Raw genomic sequence first — 18,934 nt, 5'->3', positions numbered from 1 at the left:
TAAGATTAGCAAATCGATTCTACATCCTCCCACTGGACCCTTTTTTTTCTTTTTTTTGACATGCCCTTGAACACCTTGTTCCATATAATCTTTGATATGTCTAACGAACATTTCTTTGAAATGGCTTTACTTATTATTTAAATCCTCCAGGGCCATTGCTGACACGTGGGGCATAAAACCAACGTTTCAATAATTAGGGCTTTTTTAGAAGGGCAAGTAGCCAGCCTGTCGACCAGACTTGTTGCAGCAGGGATAGATCCCCGTATCGACAAGAAGTCCATCAATCCACTATGCTGCCACAGGATCAGCATAAATAATGTAAAAAAAGAAACATTCAATGCCTAAAAGAATTTATAAATGAAAGAATCAGTATCTCATTGAAATACAAAATAAAATCTGTTGCAGTAAGAAATATCTTTGTTAGATTTGGGAAAACTTATATTGTCTCATGTCCCATAGCTTGTCTTTTTCACTTGAAAAGTCCTAGTTTCCACAGCTCAAATCCATCCTTTAAAATGAAATTATTAATATAATTAAAGACAGCATTAGTCGTGTACATACAGATAAAGGATTTCGGAATCAAACAACAGGTTTCTAATTTTGGTCGTAGCAGGAACTGCAACTCATACACAGCAACAAAGTAACTACAACCCATAGTAACCGAAAGTTTAAAACTTTTTTTAATTTAAAACATGTTAAAGATTTAAGGCTTGTACAGTAAGAAAAACTGTTCATTTAAAGTGGATTAAGGAATGATTCAGAAGGGTTACAGCTTACTCTTTACTCGGTTGCAGTTACTGCTGCAACCAGAATGAGAAATTCATTCTTTAGTTTCCAAATTCACCCAGTTTCCCAGGAGCTATTGATTCACGGGGCTTAAATCTAGCTATCACACTTGGTTTGTTGATAGCATCAACCACAGCAACAGTTGTATAAAAAAAGTGAAATTTAATAAATAAAATGTCCACAAGATTTTCTTAAGGAAATACATGATAATCAGGGGAAATTTTTATTAAATTTCTCACACAAATTTTTCATAAGGATTCAAATGCACAGACCAAAATATACCTTTTCCACTTCAGAACTCCCACTTTATATAGCCCAGGTCCAACTTCCAAAATTGTTGTGCTATAAAAGTATAATACATCATTTCATATCTTCAGGTCGTAAAATTTTTCGTCAGAAGTACTTTCACGAATTTCCTAACATGGCACACAGCCAGAGTCTGGTGGTAAGAATTCTAGCCCGAGAGTCAATTTATAGATTGGTAATGATTCCATAGAACATTTGTTTTTATTTAAAAGAACACTATCTCGATAATTTATGTGAATCCAAAGTGTTGGAATAAATTAAAGTATTGCAATAAATGAATTTCCTGAAAATTTTCAGGAAAAATGTGTATCCATTATTCCATAGATATACAGGACAAAGATTGTTTACATGCGGAAACGTTTGATATAAAAAAAATAAGAAATAAATAATACCGGTCTTACAGAAATACTGTGCTTATTCTACTTTAACAAGATACACTATTGACCAAGTTTCTCATAAGGAATCGCATCTTTCACACATCAAAATATGTCTTATTCACTTGGAAAATCACATTTTACATAGCTTAGACATAACTTCTAGAGCTCTTCTGCTGGTAGCATCGAACATAACCACAGTTGTGTATTGTGTACATGAGGTGACATTCGATACCCAAAGTATTAATAAGAATTTCTTACAGAAATATAGGATAATGTAGGGATAATTTTCATTTAATTTCTAACAGAAATCTCTTATCAAAAATAACATTTCTTAAAGATCCGAATCTGTCATTTTCTTTTGGAATATCACACTCTAGGTAGCTTAAATCTAACCTCTAAAATTGTAGTAACTGTCACAGCCACACTTCAGTACATGAGGTGGCATTCCTTACCAAAAGTGTTTATAGGACTTTGTTAAAGAAATACACGATAATATAGGGACAATTTTCGTTCAGTCTCTCATAGAAGTTTCTCTTAAGGAATCACATTTCTCACAGATAAAAGTCTGCCTTTACCACTCAGAAACTCACACTTTAGCTCAGATCCAACTTCCAAATTGTTTTACCAATAGCATCTACCAGATCCCTTCGTATCTTTAGTTCGTAAAATTATTCCCTATGTAGGGTACAATTCTAGAACTGTTGGGTTGGTGGCATCGACCGTAGCCACACTTCAGTGCACGAGGTGGCATTCCTTACCCAACGTGTTTATAAGGCTTTGTTACTTTATTCAATTTCTCACAAAAAATTCTCATTTGGGATAACCTTTCTCACAGACCAAAATCTGTCTTTTCCACTCAGAAACTCCCGCTTTATGTAGCTCAAATCCAGCTTCAGAAATTGTTTTGCCAATGATATCTACGACATCACTTCGTATCTTCAATTCGCTAAATTTTTCATCGAAAATATTTTTTTCCAATTTCCTAACACGACGCACAGCCTGCCGGTAAGATTTCCAAGCCTGGGGCTCAATCACTAGATTGCTTGTCATTCCACATAAATATTTTATCGTATTTAAAAGAACATCATCTCCATAGTTTATGTGAATCCAAAGTGTTGTAGAAAAACAAAAAATCAGGTCAAAGTTTAGCTTAGCCCATTTCCCTGGGAAATTACTAATTTCTTTTTGATCTTCTACCTTGGTTATGTCAAGGGTTTTAAAGGTAAGAGCTGGCTCGAATGAAAAATTTTCAATGCTTCTTTGAATTAAAACAGAGTCAATATCCAAACACAGGAAGACACAATTTTTTCCTAAGGATTTGAGATGCTCACACAAGGCGAATGATAGCTCCTAAAAAATAAAAGTTTAAAAATATTGCAAAATTAATGAAACCTGTGAATTGATTCTAAACTCCTGACTTTTTTCATTAAATAATTAAAAAAAAAACTTTCCGAAAAATAAGTTTTTCAAAGAAAAGTAAAGGCCATTTTGAACTTAAGCTCAGGAGATACAAATACCTGTTAAAATTCAAACTCAAAACGACCAGAAATTACTATTAAGGAATAAATAAAACCCAAAAACGAACAGAAGTTAAATAAACAATCATAGAAAAAAACATACAACTATTAATAATATAAATGAATAAATAGATCTTAAAGCGAGTAATGCTTGAATTGAATATGAAAATCAAGCTTAAAACGAAAACAAATATTTTGCTATTAAAGTATAAATGAAACTTAAAACGAACAGAAATTAAATAACAATCAATGCGAACAAACATACAATATATATTAATGTAAATAAATAAATAAATCTTAAAAAAGTGAAACTTAAATTGAATATGCAGATCAAGTTTGAATCGAATAAAAATAACTACAAACAAGAGTTTGGGTATCGCCTCACTGCAGAAGCCTAAAACCTACTTCGTCATTGGAGCTTTACTGAAAACAATTCTTTCATTAATTACGATTTTAGGGAATAAATATCAGCATATGTATTTGTTCGTTTTGGGTTTCATTTATTTATTGATACTGATATGGGGTAGTTGTATGCTTGGTAGATTATATGATAGTCCGGACGCCAGGTGTTGAAAGTGTGAATCATATGGGGCTGCTATGAGAATTTGCCTACCCCCCTCCCCCCTAAATTGACCATGCGGATTCAAAAATACCAATAGCACTTGCTTGCGAGTGTTGGAACACTCAGAAACTTGACATTTTATTATATTTTGGTGTTTCATGCAAGAAAATGCATGTTCCACAAAGTTTGAGGTGCAGTTTTCCGCTCAAATAGAAATGCCTAGAAGCCATAGAATGTTTTCATAACAAACCAAGACAATTAGTTAGAAAAAATGGCAGAGTAAAAAAAAAATGGCAAAACTATATGAGTCTTGAACAGTCTTGGAAAGTATAAACAAAATCAAATTGAATATTAGATATATAATGATATTAATTGTTTAAAGATCCATCAGTTAGAGATTTTTTTTTTCACTCCAATTTGTATTTTCATTTTCAATGATTTAAGAAATATAAAATAATAAATTTTTAATATAGAAATAATTCGTTTTAAGCACAGAGCCCATGAGGCATAATGTTTTATGTTTTTGAAGTAGCAGAAGGGGGCAGTATCAAATTTTGCTTGTAGTGAAACTATATTTGTCTTGACTAATCTTGAAAAGAACTAATAAATTAAACTGAATATTTGATGCATAATGATATTAATTACTAGAAGTACATCAGTTCAATATTTTACTGTAATTTTAATGTTTATCTACAATATTAAGTAAGAAAGAAAACATTTGTAATATAATTTGTTTTCTGTAAAGCGCCAATGATGCAGTAGGTTTTAGGCTTCTGCAATGAGACGATACCCAAACTCTTGTTTGAAGTTATTTTTATTCGATTCAAACTTGATTTGCATGTTCAATTTAAGTTTCACTTGTTTTAAGATTTATTTATTCATTTACATTAATATATATTGTATGTTTGTTCGCATTGATTGTTATTTAATTTCTGTTCGTTTTAAGTTTCATTTATACTTTAATAGCAAAATATTTGTTTTAGTTTTAAGTTTGATTTTCATGTTCAATCTAAGCATTACTCGCTTTAAGATCTATTTATTCATTTATATTATTACTTTTGTATGCTTTTTCTATGATTGTTTATTTAATTTCTGTTCGTTTTGGGTTTCATTTATTCTTTAATGTAATTTCTGGTCGCTGTAAGTTTTAATTTTAACAGGTATTTGTCTTTTCTGAGCTTAAGTTTAAAATGGCCATTACTTTTATTTTAAAAACTTATTTTTCGGAAAGTTTTTTTTTAATTAATTTTTGTTCAATTTTTATTGCAAAAAGTTTCAAGTTTTTATTGCATGGGGGGGGGATGCTTACTGTCCAATTTTTCTTGACTTTAAAAAACGGAGCTAGAACTTTAAGTTTAAATCGAATGAGGCTTTTTTAAAGTCTGTACGATTACCTTTTTGATAAAACCCTTATATATGAGCAATAGACAGCTTGCATAAATTGTGGACAACAATTGACAACAATGAATGGATTGAAAAAATAGCTCCAATAAGGAGGTTTAGACCATTTTACTTGCTGACACAAAGACATCACGGCTGTTTGGACTTGACCTTAATAGGAATTTGTGTGCCAAAGCAATTTTACATCTATCTCAGAGTATGTATTTTAACCTTATAATTGGATAATTCTAATAGATTTCCTATGTGTTCTTCCCATACAAAACACCTTCCCATACGTTATAAACCCCCCTTAATAAGTTATGCTCCAGGGCATAACTTACAACGCCTACCCCCTGGCCCTGGTGGGCTGTGTCGACACCGGAGTTTTTTGTTATAAGATCTTTGAACTATTTTAACAAAATGTTTATCTCAAAATTTTTTATCTGAGCATTTAGGGCGGGGAGAAGGGGGGGGGGGCTAGTCACCCTCCAATCTCTTTTGACTCTTAAAAAGTGAACAAGAACTTTCAATTTTCAGCCAAATGAGACCTCTCTAAAGTTTATACGAGCATCCCTTCCATAAGAAATAATGGGAAGGATCCGGAGAATCCTTAAATTACAACTCTTGCCCTGAGGGCTGTGGGCGAGTTGTCATCCTCAAAGACCTAATTTCAATAACTTAAAACTACTTTTAATAAAATGGCTGTCTCAAAATTTTAATTGGATGTGTTTTGGGAAAAGGTGGGCGTCAGGGGGGTGGGATAGTTGCCCTCAAATCACTTTTGACTATTAAAAAGGACACTAGCCCTTTGAATTTCCAATCAAATGAGCCTTTTTTGAAGTTTCTACGACAACGCCTTCTATAAAACCCTTATATGCCCCAGGGCATAACTTACAACCCTTGCCCTGAAGGCTGTGGGGAATTGTCCTCCTCAAAAGTATATTTTCTATCTGGAAATCAACTATTCTGAACGAGATGGCTATCTCAAAATTTTGATTGGATTTGTTTGGGGATCGGCGTGGGGGGGGGCAGTTGCCCTCCAATCATTTTCGAATATTAAAAAGGGCCCTATCCCTTTGAATTTCCAATCGAATGAGCTTTTTTGAAGTTTCTACGACAACGCCTTCTATAAAAACCTTATATGCCCCCAGGTCGTATCTTAAAACCCTTGCCCTGAAGGTTGTGGGGGGGTGTCCTCCTCAAAAACATATTTTCTATCTGGAAATCAACTACGCTGAACAAAATGGCTATCTCAAAGTTTTGATTGGATGTGTTTGGGGAAATGATGGGCATCCGGGGGGGAGGGAGCTAGTTGCACTCCAAACACTTTCGACTATAAAAAAGGGCACAAGCCCTTTAATTTACAATCGAATGAGCCTGTTTTGAAGTTTCTACGACAACGCCTTCCATAAAAACCTTACATGGCCCCAGGGCATAACTTAAAACCCTTGCCATGAGGGTTGTGGGGGAGTATCCTCCTCAAAAATATACTTTCTATCTAGAAATCAACTACGCTGAACAAAATGGCTATCTCAAAATTTTGATTGGATGTGTTTGGGGAAATGATCGGCGTGGGAAGGGAGGGGGGCTAGTTACACTCCAATTACTTTTGACTATCAAAAAGGGCATTAGCCCTTTAATTTCCAATCGAATGAGCCTGTTTTGAAGTTTCTACGAAAACGCCTTCTATAAAAACCTTATATGCCCCCAGGGCATAGCTTAAAACCCTTGCCCTGAGGGATGTGGGGGGGTATCCTCCTCAAAAACATATTTTCTATCTGGAAATCAACTACGCTGAACAAAATGACCATCTAAAAATTTTGATTGGATGTGTTTGGGGGAATGATGTGCGTGGGAGGGGGGCTAGTTGCCCTCCAATCATTTTTGACCATTAAAAAGGGCACTATACCTTTAATTTCCAATCGAATGAGCCTGTTTTGAAGTTTCTACGACAACACCTTCTATAAAAACTTTATATGCCCCCAGGCATAACTTAAAACCCTTGCTCTGAGGGTTGTGGGGGAGTATCCTCCTCAAAAATATATTTTCTATCTGGACATCAACTACGCTGAACAAAATGGCTATCTCAAAATTTTGATTGGATGTGTTTAGGGGAATGATGGACATGGGGGGGCTAGTTGCCCTCCAGTCATTTTGACTATTAAAACGGGCACTAGCCCTTTCATTACCAATCGAATGAGCCTTTTTTGAAGTTTCTACGACAACGCCTTCTATAAAAACCTTACATAGCCCCAGGGCATAACTTAAAACCCTTGCCCTGAGGGTTGTGGGGGAGTGTCCTCCTCAAAAATATATTTTCTATCTGGAAATCAACTGTGCTGAACAAAATGGCCATCTGCAACTTTTGATTGGATGTGTTTTGAGAAGTGATGGGCGTGGGGGAGGGCTAGTTACACTCCAATCAATTTTGACTATTAAAAAGGGCACTAGCCCTTTAATTTCCAATCGAATGAGCCTGTTTTGAAGTTTCTACGACAACGCGTTCAATAAAAAACTTATATGCCCCAAGGGCATAACTTAAAACCCTTGCCCGGAGGGTTGTGAGGTAGTATCCTCCTCAAAAATATATTTTCTATCTGGAAATCAACTACGCTGAAGAAAATGGCTATCTCAAAATTTTGATTGGATTTGTTTGGGGAAATGATGGGCGTGGAGGGGGGCGAAGGGGGGCTAGTTACACTCCAATCACTTTCGACTATTAAAAAGGGCACTAGGCCTTTGAATTTCAAGTCGATTTAGCATTTTTTGAAGTTTCTACGTCAACGCCTTCTTTAAAAAACTTATATGCCCCCAGGGCATAACTTAAAACCTTTGCCCTGATGGTTCTGGGGGAGTGTCCTCCTCAAAAATATATTTTCTATCAGGAAATCCTCCTCAAAAATATATTTTCTATCTGAAAATCAACTACGCTGAACAAATGGCTATCTCAAAATTTTGATTGGATGTGTTTGGGGGAGTGATGGGCGGGGGGGGCTAGTTGCCCTCCAATCATTTTCGACTATTAAATAGCGCACTAGAACTCTCGAATTCGAATCGAATGAGCCCTCTTTGAAGCTTCTACGACGACCCCTTCCATATGAAGTGCCTCTGGGAAAAAAATCAGAGGCAACGCTATAGCGTTGCCTATAGTAAAGGCCATACGGCTCCAATGTTTTTTGTTTTTTTTCCCCAGAGGCACTTCATATGGAGAGGTCGTCGTAGAAGCTTCAAAGGGGGCTCAATCAATTGGAAATCGAGAATTCTAGTGCCCTTTTAATAGTCGAAAATGATTGGAGGGCAACTAGCCCCCCCACCCTGCCCATCATTCCCCCAAACACATCCAATCAAAATTTTGAGATAGCCATTTTGTTCAGCGTAGTTGATTTCCAGACAGAAAATATATTTTTGGGGAGGACACTCCCCCACAACCCTCAGGGCAAGGGTTTTAAGTTATGCCCTGGGGGCACATAAGGTTTTTATAGAAGGCGTTGTCGTAGAAACTTCAAAACAGGCTCATTCGATTGAAAATTAAAGAGCTAGTGGCCTTTTTAATAGTCGAAAGTGATTGGAGTGTAACTAGCCCTCCCCCCCCCCACGCCCATCGTTTCCAAAAACACATCCAATAAAAATTTTCAGATAACTATTTTGTTCAGCGTAGTTGATTTCCAGATAGAAAATATATTTTTGAGGAGGACACTCCTCCACAACCCTCATGGCAAGGGTTTTGAGTTATGCCCTGAGGGCATATAAGGTTTTATAGAAATCATTACCCCAAACACATCCAAAAAAAATTTTGAGATAACCATTTTGTTTAGCGTAGTTGATTTCCAGATAGAAAATATATTTTTGAGGAGGATACTCCCCCACAGCCCTCAGGGCAAGGGTTTTGAGTTATGCCTTGGGGGCGTATAAGGTTGTTATAGAGGACGTTGTCGTAGAAACTTCAAAATAGGCTCATTCGATTGAAAATTAAAGAGCTAGTGCCCTTTTTAATAGTCCAAAGTGATTGGAGTGTAACTAGCCCCCCTCCCCCCCCAAGCCCATCATTTCCCCCAAAAAATACAATCAAAATTTTAATAAATGCAATTTTTTAAGCGTTGTTGATTTCCAGTTAGAAAATGTATTTTTGAGGAGGATACTCCCCCACAACCCTCAGGGCAAGGGGTTTAAATTGTACCCTGGGGGCATATAAGTTAATTATAGCAGGAGTTGTCGAAGAAACTTTAAAACAGGCTCATTCCATTGGAAATTAAAGTGCTATTGCCCTTTTTAATAGTCGAAAATGATTGGAGGGCAACAAGCCCCCCCTCCCCCCTCACGCCCATCATTCCCCCAAACTCATCCAATATAAATTTAAGATAGCCATTTTGTTCAGCGTAGTTGATTTTCAGATAGAAAATATATTTTTGAGGAGGATACTCCCCCACAACCCTCAGGGCAAGGGGTTTAAGTTATGCCCTGGGGGCATATAAGGTTTATAGAAGGCGTTGTCGTAAAAACTTCAAAACATGCTCATTCGATTGGAAATACAAGGGCTAGTGCCCTTTTTAATAGTGGAAAGAGATTGGAGTGTAACTAGCCCCCTTCCTCCCCCCCCCCCACGCCCATCATTTCCTCAAACACATCCAATCAAAATTTTCAGATAGCCATTTTGCTCAGCGTAGTTGATTTCCAGATAGAAAATATATTTTTGAGGAGGACACTGCCCCACAACCCTCAAAGCAAGGATTTTAAGTTATGCCCTGGGAGCATATAAGGTTTTTATAGAAGTCGTTGTCGTCGAAACTTCAAAAGGGGCTCATTCGATTGGAAATTGAGAATTCTAGTTCCCTTTTTAATAGTCAAAAATGATTGGAGGGCAACTAGCCCCCCCCCCCCGCCCATCATTCCCCCACACACAACCCATCCAAATTTTGAGATAGCCATTTTGTTCAGCGTATTTGTTTTCTAGAGAGAAAATATATTTTTGAGGAGGATATTCCTCCACAACCCTCAGGCCAATGGTTTTAAGTTATATCCTGAGGGCATATAAGGTTTTTATAGAAAGCGTTGTCGTAGAAACGTCAAAACAAACTCATTCTATTGGAACTTATAGAGCTTGTGCACTTTTTAATAGTCGAAAGTGATTGGAGGGCAACTAGCCCCCCCCCACGCCCCTCCTTCCCCCCAACACATCCAATCAACAGTTTGGGATAGCCATTTTGTTCAGCATAGTTGATTTCCAGTTAGAAAATATATTTGAGGAGGACACTCCCCCACAACCCTCAGGGCAAGGGTTTTAAGTTATGTCCTGGGGGCATATAAGGTTTTTATAGAAAGCGTTGTCGTAGAAACTTCAAAACAGACTCATTCCATTGGAAATTAAAGAGCTAGTGGCCTTTTTAATAGTCGAAAGTGATTGGAGTGTAACTAGCCCCCCACCCCCCCCACGCCCATCATTTCCCCAAACACATGCAATAAAAATTTTCAGATAGCCCTTTTATTCAGCTTAGTTGATTTCCAGATAAAAAATATATTTTGAGGAGGATACTCCCCCGCAACCCTCAGGGAAGGGGTTTTAAGTTATTCCCTGGGGGCAGACAAAGTTCTTATAGATAGCACCGCCGTATAAGCTTCAAAATAAACGCTTTCAATTTTACGTTGAAGGGAGATTGCTCTTTTTAATAGTAGCAAGGGTTTTTTGTGTAACTCGCCCCCCTCCCCCCCCCACGCCCATCCTGCTCCTAAACACATCCAATAAAAATTTTCAGATAGCCATTTTGTTCAGCGTAGTTGATTTCCAGATAGAAAATACATTTTGAGGAGGACACTCCCCCACAACCCTCAGGGCAAAGGTTTTCATTTATGCACTGGGGTCATTTGAGGTTTTTATTGAAGGTGTTGTCATAGACACTTCAAAAACTGCTCAATTAATTGTACATTAAAAGGCTAGCGTCCCTCTTAATGGTATAAAGTGATTGGTGGACAACTAGCTCCCCCCCACGCCCATCATTATCCCAAACACATCCAATCAAAATTTTGAGATAGCCATTTTGTTCAGCGTAGTTGATTTCCATATAGAAAAAATATTTTTGAGGAGGATACTCCCCCACAACCCTCAGGGCAAGGGTTTTAAGTTATGCCCGGGGGGCATATAAGGTTTTTATAGAAGGCGTTGTCGTAGAAACTTCAAAACAGGCTCATTCGATTGGAAAGTAAAGGGCTAGTGCCCTTCTTAATAGTCGAAAGTGATTGGAGGGTAACTAGCCCCCTCCCCCCCCCCCACGCCCATCATTTCCCTAAACACATCCAATCAAAATTTTCAGATAGCCATTTTGTAGCGTAGTTGATTTCCAGTTAGTAAATGTATTTTTGAGGAGGATACTCCCCCACAACCCTCCGGCCAAGGGTTTTAAGTTATGCCCTGGGGGCATATAAGTTTTTTATAGAAGGCGTTGTCGTAGAAACTTCAAAACAGGCTCATTCCATTGGAAATTAAAGGGCTAGTGCCCTTTTTAATAGTCGAAAATGATTGGAGGGCAACAAGCCCCCCCCCCTCACGCCCATCATTCCCCCAAACTCATCCAATATAAATTTAAGATAGCCATTTTGTTCAGCGTAGTTGATTTCCAGATAGAAAATATATTTTTGAGGAGGATACTCCCCCACAACCCTCAGGGCAAGGGCTTTAAGTTATGCCCTGGGGGCATATAAGGTTTTATAGAAGGCGTTGTCATAGAAACTTCAAAACATGCTCATTCGATTGAAAATTAAAGGGCTAGTGCCCTTTTTAATAGTGGAAAGTGATTGGAGTATAACTAGCCCCCTCCCCCCCCCCGCGCCCATCATTTCCTCAAACACATCCAATCAAAATTTTCAGATAGCCATTTTGTTCAGCGTAGTTGATTTCCAGACATAAAATATATTTTTAAGGAGGAAAATCCCTCACAACCGTCAGGGCAAGAGTTTTAAGTTATGCCCTGGGTGCATATAAAGTTTTTATAGAAGGCGTTGTCGTAGAAACTTCAAATGGGACTCTTTCGATTGGAAATCGAGAGTCCCAGTGCCCTTTTTATGAGTCAAAAATGATTGGAGGGCAACTAGCCCCCCCCCCATGCCCCTCACTCCCCCAAACACATCCAATCAAAATTTTGAGATAGCCATTTTGTTCAGCGTATTTGTTTTCCATATAGAAAATATATTTTTGAGGAGGATACTCCCCCACAACCCTCAGGGCAGGGATTTTAAGTTATGCCCTGGGGGAATATAAGGTTTTTATAGAAGGCGTTGTCATAGAAACTTCAAAACAGGCTCATTCGATTGGAAATTAAAGAGCTAGCGGCCTTTTTAATAGTCGAAAGTGATTGGAGTGTAACTAGCCCCCCTCCCCCCCCCACAACCCTCATTTCCCCAAACACATCCAATCAAAGTTTTCAGATAGCCATTTTGTTCAGGGTAGTTGATTTCCAGATAGTAAATATATTTTTGAGGAGGACACTCCCCCACAACCCTCAGGGCAAGGGTTTTAAGTTATGCCCTGGGGGTATATAAAGTTTTTATAGAAGGCGTTGTCGTAGAAACTTCAAAGGGGGCTCATTCGATTGGAAATCGAGAGTCCCAGTGCCCTTTTTATTAGTCAAAAATGATTGGAGGGCACCTAGCCCCCCCCCCCCCATGCCCATCATTTCCCCAAACGCATCCAATGAAAATTTTGAGATAACAATTTTGTTCAACGTAGTTGATTTCAAGTGATAAAACATATTTTTGATTATGATACTCCTCTACAGCCCTCAGGCAAGGTATTTTAAGTTATGCCCTGGGGGCACATAAGGTTTTTATAGAAGGCGTTGTCGTAGAAACTTCAAAAAAGGCTCAATCAATTCAAAATTAAAGGGCTAATGGCCTTTTTAATAGTCGAAAGTGATTGGAGTGTAACTAGACCCCCGCCCCCCTACCACAACCATCATTTCCCCAAACACGTCCAATCAAAATTCTCAGATAGCCATTTTGTTCAGCGTAGTTGATTTCCAGATAGAAAATATATCTTTGAGGAGGACACTCCCCCACAGCCCTCAGGGCAAAGGTTTTAAGTTCTACCCTGTGGACACATAAGTTTATCATTTATTGACTTTTCATATAAAATAATAAACAGGATGGTTCTATTTAAAATTAAAGTTCTAGTTCCCTTTTTAATAGTCAAAATTGATTGGGGCTTAACTGGCCCCCTCCCCTACGCCCCTCATTTCCCCAAACACATCCAATCAAAATTTTGAGATAGCCCTTTTGTTCAGCATAGTTGATTTCCAGATAGAAAATATATTTTTGAGGAGGACACTCCCCCACAACCTTCAGGGCAAGGGTTTTAAGTTATGCCCTGGGGGCATATAAGGTTTTTATAGAAAGCGTTGTCGTAGAAACTTCAAAACAGGCTCATTCAATTGGAGATTAAAGAGCTAGTGCCCTTTTTAATAGTCGAAAGTGATTGGAGTGCAGCTGGCCCCCCCTCGCCCATCATTTCCCCAAACACGTCCAATCAAAATTCTGAGATGGCCATTTTGTTCAGCGTAGTTGATTTCCACATAGAAATTTTTTTTTTGAGGAGGACACTCCCCCAGAACCTTCAGGGCAAGAGTTTTAAGATATGCCCTGGGGGCATATAAGGTTTTTATAGAAGGCATTGTGGTATAACCTTCAAAAAAGAATCATTCGATTGGAAATTCAAAGGGATAGTGCCCTTTTTAATAATAGTTACACGTCGAAAGTGATTGGAGGGTGACTAGCCCCCCCCCCCCCCGACACCCATCATTTCCCCAAATACATCCAATCAAAATTTTGGGATAGCCCTTTTGTTCAGCGTAGTTGATTTTCATATAGACAACATGTTTTGAGGAGGGCAATCCCCCACAACCCTCAAGGCAAGGGTTTTAAGTTATGCCCTGGGGGCATATAAGGTTTTTATAGAAGGCGTTGTCATAGTAACTTCAAAAAAGGCTCATTTGATTGGAAATTCAAAGAGATAGTGCCCTTTTTAATAGTCGAAAGTGATTGGAGGGCAACTAGACTCCCCCCCCCCTAAGCCCATCATTCCCCCAAACACAACCCAACAAAATTTTGAGATAGCCAATTTGTTCAGCGTAGTTGATTTACAGATTGAAAATATATTTTTGAGGAGGACACTCCCCCACAACCCTCAGGGCAACGGTTTTAAGTTATGCCCTGGGGGCATATTAGGTTTTTATAGAAGGCGTTGTCATAGAAACTTCAAAACAAGATCATTCGATTGAAAATTAAAGGGCTAGTGCCCTTTCTAATAGTCAAAAGTGATTGGAGGGCAACTAGCCCCCCCCACGCCAATCATTTCTCCAAACACATTCAAACAAACTTTTTAGATAGCCATGTTGTTCAGTGTAGATGATTTCCAGATAGAAAATATGTTTTTGAGGAGGACACTCCCCCACAACCCTCAGGGCAAGAGTTTTAAGTTGTGCCCTGGGGGCATATAAGGTTTTTATAGAAGGCGTTGTTGTAGAAACTTCAAAACAAACACATTCAATTGGAAATTCAAAGGGCTAGTGCCCTTTTTAATAGTCAAAAGTGATTGTAGGGCAACTAGCCCCCCCCCTTACGCCCATCATTACCCCAAACGCATCCAATCAAAATTTTGAGATTGCCATTTTGTACAGCGTAGTTGATTTCCAAGTAGAAAATATTTTTTTGAGGAGGAAAATCCCCAACAACCCTCAGGGCTAGGGTTTTAAGTTATGCCCTGGGGGATATATAAGGTTTTTATAGAAGGTGGTGTCGTAGAAACTTCAAAAAAGGCTCATTCGATTGGAAATTATGAGGGCTAGTGCCCTTTGTAATAGACGAAAGTGATTTGAGGGTAACTAACCCCCCTCTCACGCCCACCTTTTCCCCAAACACATCCAATCAAAATTTTAAGACAGCCATTTTATTAAACGTATTTTTAAGTTCTGGAAATTAGGTCTTTGAGGATTACGACACCCCCAAAGCCCTCGGGGCACGGGTTGTAATTTAAGGATTATCCGAATCCTTCATATTATTTTTTATGGAAGGGATGCTCGTATAAACTTTAGAGAGGGCTCATTTTATTGAAAATTGAAAGTTCTTGTTCACTTTTTAAGATTCAAAAGAGATTGAAGGGCAACTAGCCCCTCTCCCTCCTCCACGCCCTAAATGTATCAGATAAACATTTTGAGATAGACATTTTGTTAAAATAGTTCAAAGTTCTGATAACAAAAAACTCCGGTGTCGACAGAGCCCACCAGGACCCAGGGGTAGGCGTTTTAAGTAATGCCCTGGGGCATAACTTATTAAGGGGGGTTTATAACTTATGGGAAGGGGTTTTGTATAGGAAGAACACACAGGAAATATATTATAATTATCCGATTATAAGGTTAAAATACATACTCTGTGATAGATACAAAATTGCTTTGGCACACAAATTCCTATTAAGGTCAATTCCAAACAGTCGTGATGCCTTTGTGTCAGCAAGTGAAATGGTCTAAACCCCCTTATTGGAGCTATTTTTTCAATCCATTCATTGTTGTCAATCGCTGTTCGCAAGTTATGCAAGCTGTCTATTGTTTATATATAAGATTTTTATCAAAGAGGTAATCGTATAGACTTTGAAAGAAGCCTCATTCGAATTAAATTGAAAGTTCTAGATCCGTTTTTTAAAGTCAAGAATAAACGGACAGTAGGACCCCCCCCCCCCATGCCAAAAAAAATTTGAAACTTTTTGAACTAAAAAAATAAAAAAAATTAATTAAAAAAAACTTCTCTATAAATAATTTTTTAAAATAAGATTAATGGCCATTTTAAACTTAACATCTGCAGATACAAATACGTTTTAAAATTAAACCTTAAAACGACCAGAAATTACTATTAAAAAAATAAATGAAACCCAAAACGAAAAGAAATTAAATAAATAAGCATAGCAAAGAACATTCAACAAGTAATGATACAAATGAAAAAATAGATCTTAAAGCGAGTAATGCTTAGATTGAATATGAAAATCAAGCTTAAAGCGAAAAAAAATATTTTGCTATTATAGTATAAATGAAACTTAAAACGAACAGAAATTAAATGAACAAGCAATGCGAACAAACATACAATATATATTAATGTAAATGAATAAATAAATCTTAAAACAAGTGAAACTTAAATTGAATATGCAAATCAAGTTTGAATCGAATAAAAATAACTACAAACAAGAGTTTGGGTATCGTATCAATGCAGAAGCCTAAAACCTACTGCGTCATTGGCGCTTTATTGAAAACGAATTATGTTACGAATGTTTTCTTTTGCACTTACAATATTGAAAATAAATATTAAAATTACAGTGAAATAAAATCTTGAACTGCTGAACTTTTAGCAATTAATATCATTATGCATCAAATATTCAGTTTAATTTATTAGTTCTTTTCAAGATTGGTCAAGACAAATATAGTTTCACTGCAAGTAAAATTTGGATACTGTCCCCTTCTTTAACTGTAAAAACCAAAAGCCTTCTGCGTCATTGGTGCTCCACTGAAAACGAATTACTCGTATATTACAAATTTATTATTTTCCAGTTTTTGCAGCATTGAGAATGAAAATAAAAATTAAAGTGAAAAAAAATCTTCAACTGATGGATCTTTCAACAATTAATATCATTATATATCTAATATTCAATTTGATTTTGTTTATATTTTCCAAGACTGTTCAAGACTCATATAGTTATGCCATTTTTTTTAACTCTGCCATTTTTTGTAACTAATCGTGTTAGTTTGTTATGAAAACATGCTATGGCTTCTAGGCATTTTTATTTGAGCGGAAAACTGCACCTCAAACTTTATGGAACATGCATTTTCTTGCATGAAACACCAAAATATAATAAAATGTCAAGTTTCGGAGGGTTCCACCACTCGCAAGCAAGTGCCATTGGTATTTTTGAATCTGCATGGTCAATTTAGGGGTGGAGGGTAGGCTAATTCTCGTAGCAGCCCCATTCCGTCATGGTATGGTTCACATTTTCGAGACCTGGCGTCCGGACTATCGTATAATCTACCAAGCATACAACTACCCCAAATCAGTATCAATAAATGAATGAAACACAAAATGGACAAAAATTAAAATAAACAATAGAGTCAAACTCAAAACGAGCATAAATTAATGTGAGTAGGGTTCAAAACCCCTATGCTTTCTAAAAGCCAGAATATAATTTGTACTTTACTGAAAAAATATTCAAATGAGTTTACTGAAAAAAAGTGCATTGTCAATTTAATATACATATGCTGATATTTATTCCCTAAAATCTGAATTAATTTTTTATTTCTTAAAGTTACAAAAGTGAAAATATTTCAGAGAATTGTTTTCAGTAAAGCGCCAATGACGCAGTAGGTTTTAGGCTTCTGCAGTGATACGATACTTAAACTCTTGTTTGTAGTTATTTTTATTGGATTTTAACTTGATTTGTATATTCAACTTAAGGTTCTATCATTTTAAGATTTACTTATTCATTTACATTAATATTTATTGTATATTTTTTCGTATTGATTGTTATTTAATTTCTGTTCGTTTTATGTTTAATTTATACTTTAATATAAAAATGATTGTTTTATGTTTAATATTGATTTTCATATTAAATATAAGCATTACTAGCTTTAAGATCTATTTATTCATTTATATTATTAATTGTTTTATTCTTTTTGCTATGATTTTTTATTTTATTTATGTTCGTTTTGGGTTTCATTTATTCTTTAATTGTAATTTTCTGGTCGTGTCTAGTTTGAATTTTAACAGGTATTTGTATATACAGAGCTTAATTTTAAAATGGCCTTTACTTTTCTTTGAAAAACTTATTTTTCGGAAAGTTTTTTTAAATTAATAATAATAAAACATTGGAGCCGTATGGCCTTTACTATAGGCAACGCTACAGCGTTGCCTCTGATATATCATTAATTGTTATTATCCTTCGTTAACATAGAATCAAGCATGTGCGCACACTTTTCCGTTTGCACTAAAAACAACCATAAACTACTATTGTTACTATTCCATATAATTTACGCTATCAAGCCTTGAGCTATCTCGTTTGCACTGAGTATAATACAATTTTATACTGATTATATACAGTTTTACAAACATAGGTACACATCTATGACATGTTGTGACTTTCTGTCATGAGAAGCAGTGAAGACTTTCGAACAATAAAATGGAATTGAATAAACTCTGCCTCGCTGAAGAAAGAGTGCTTCCATTTCATAAAAAAATCTTTTAAGATTTTATTGGCACCGAAAAAGTAAAATGGCAAAAAAGTTTACAGATATAAATATTTCTTGCTTGACTTAACGCTCTTGGTCAGCAGGGTCGCCAGCGTAGAGGGAACTAGTTGACCGCACTGTCAGTCTTCTCCAAGCAGCCCTGCCCAGGGCTAAGGATGGGGTCTCATTGGGTCGATGTTGCGGTTGAAGAAGCGTTGATTTATAACTTCAGCCCATCTAGTGCGTGCCCTCCCTTGAGGACGTTTCCAGACATTTTCCAAGGGACTGAACTCCGAAACGATCCTTGCAGGGGTTCTTGGCGGGAGGCGGGGTAAGTTACCGTACCATCTTAGAGAACAAGCTTCTACTTGGGTGGAGAGGTTCGCTAACTTGAAGGTCTTCAGGATCTCAGTGTTGCGGATCTTGTCATACTATTTGAAGCCTTCAACTCGACGCAGGTGTCTAGTTTGGATGGCTTCAACCTTTCTTAGCTTTGTCTGAGTTATCGGCCATGTCTCAGAGGAGTACAGCATGATGTTTGAGATTGTGGTGTTGTAAATTCGGGCTTTTGTATGGCAACTAATTTACGATTTGTGGTTATTAGTTACAACTAATTTATGATTGCTCTAAAGAGGCGTCCGAATACAGAGTTTGCCTTGGCTGATCTGGCTGAGATTTCGGCGTCAAGAGTGCCATTTGATGATATAATTTATTCCGAGATAAGTGAACTGCCTTACCACGTCAACAGATTGGTCGTTGATC

General features: G+C 37.0%; 1 protein-coding gene across 3 annotated transcripts in view; it reads right to left on the bottom strand.

Moving 5' to 3' along the window:
- Window positions 1-211: 211 nt before the first annotated feature.
- Window positions 212-18,934, bottom strand: part of LOC148947500 (pre-miRNA 5'-monophosphate methyltransferase) — a 47,771-nt gene continuing 29,048 nt past the window's right edge. For all 3 annotated transcript variants that reach the window (XM_089095289.1, XM_089095286.1, XM_089095288.1), the window contains one exon: window positions 212-2,819. In XM_089095289.1, coding sequence (XP_088951415.1) covers window positions 2,280-2,819 — 540 coding nt within the window. In that variant the 3' untranslated portion in view covers window positions 212-2,279. The remainder of the gene's footprint in view (window positions 2,820-18,934) is intronic.

This window comes from Artemia sp. Qi Xiang Cuo, chromosome 10 (genome assembly GCF_049724085.1).
Source record: "Artemia sp. Qi Xiang Cuo chromosome 10, ASM4972408v1, whole genome shotgun sequence".
Taxonomy (NCBI): Eukaryota; Metazoa; Arthropoda; class Branchiopoda; order Anostraca; family Artemiidae; genus Artemia; species Artemia sp. Qi Xiang Cuo.
This window is presented reverse-complemented; position numbering and strand designations above follow the sequence as displayed.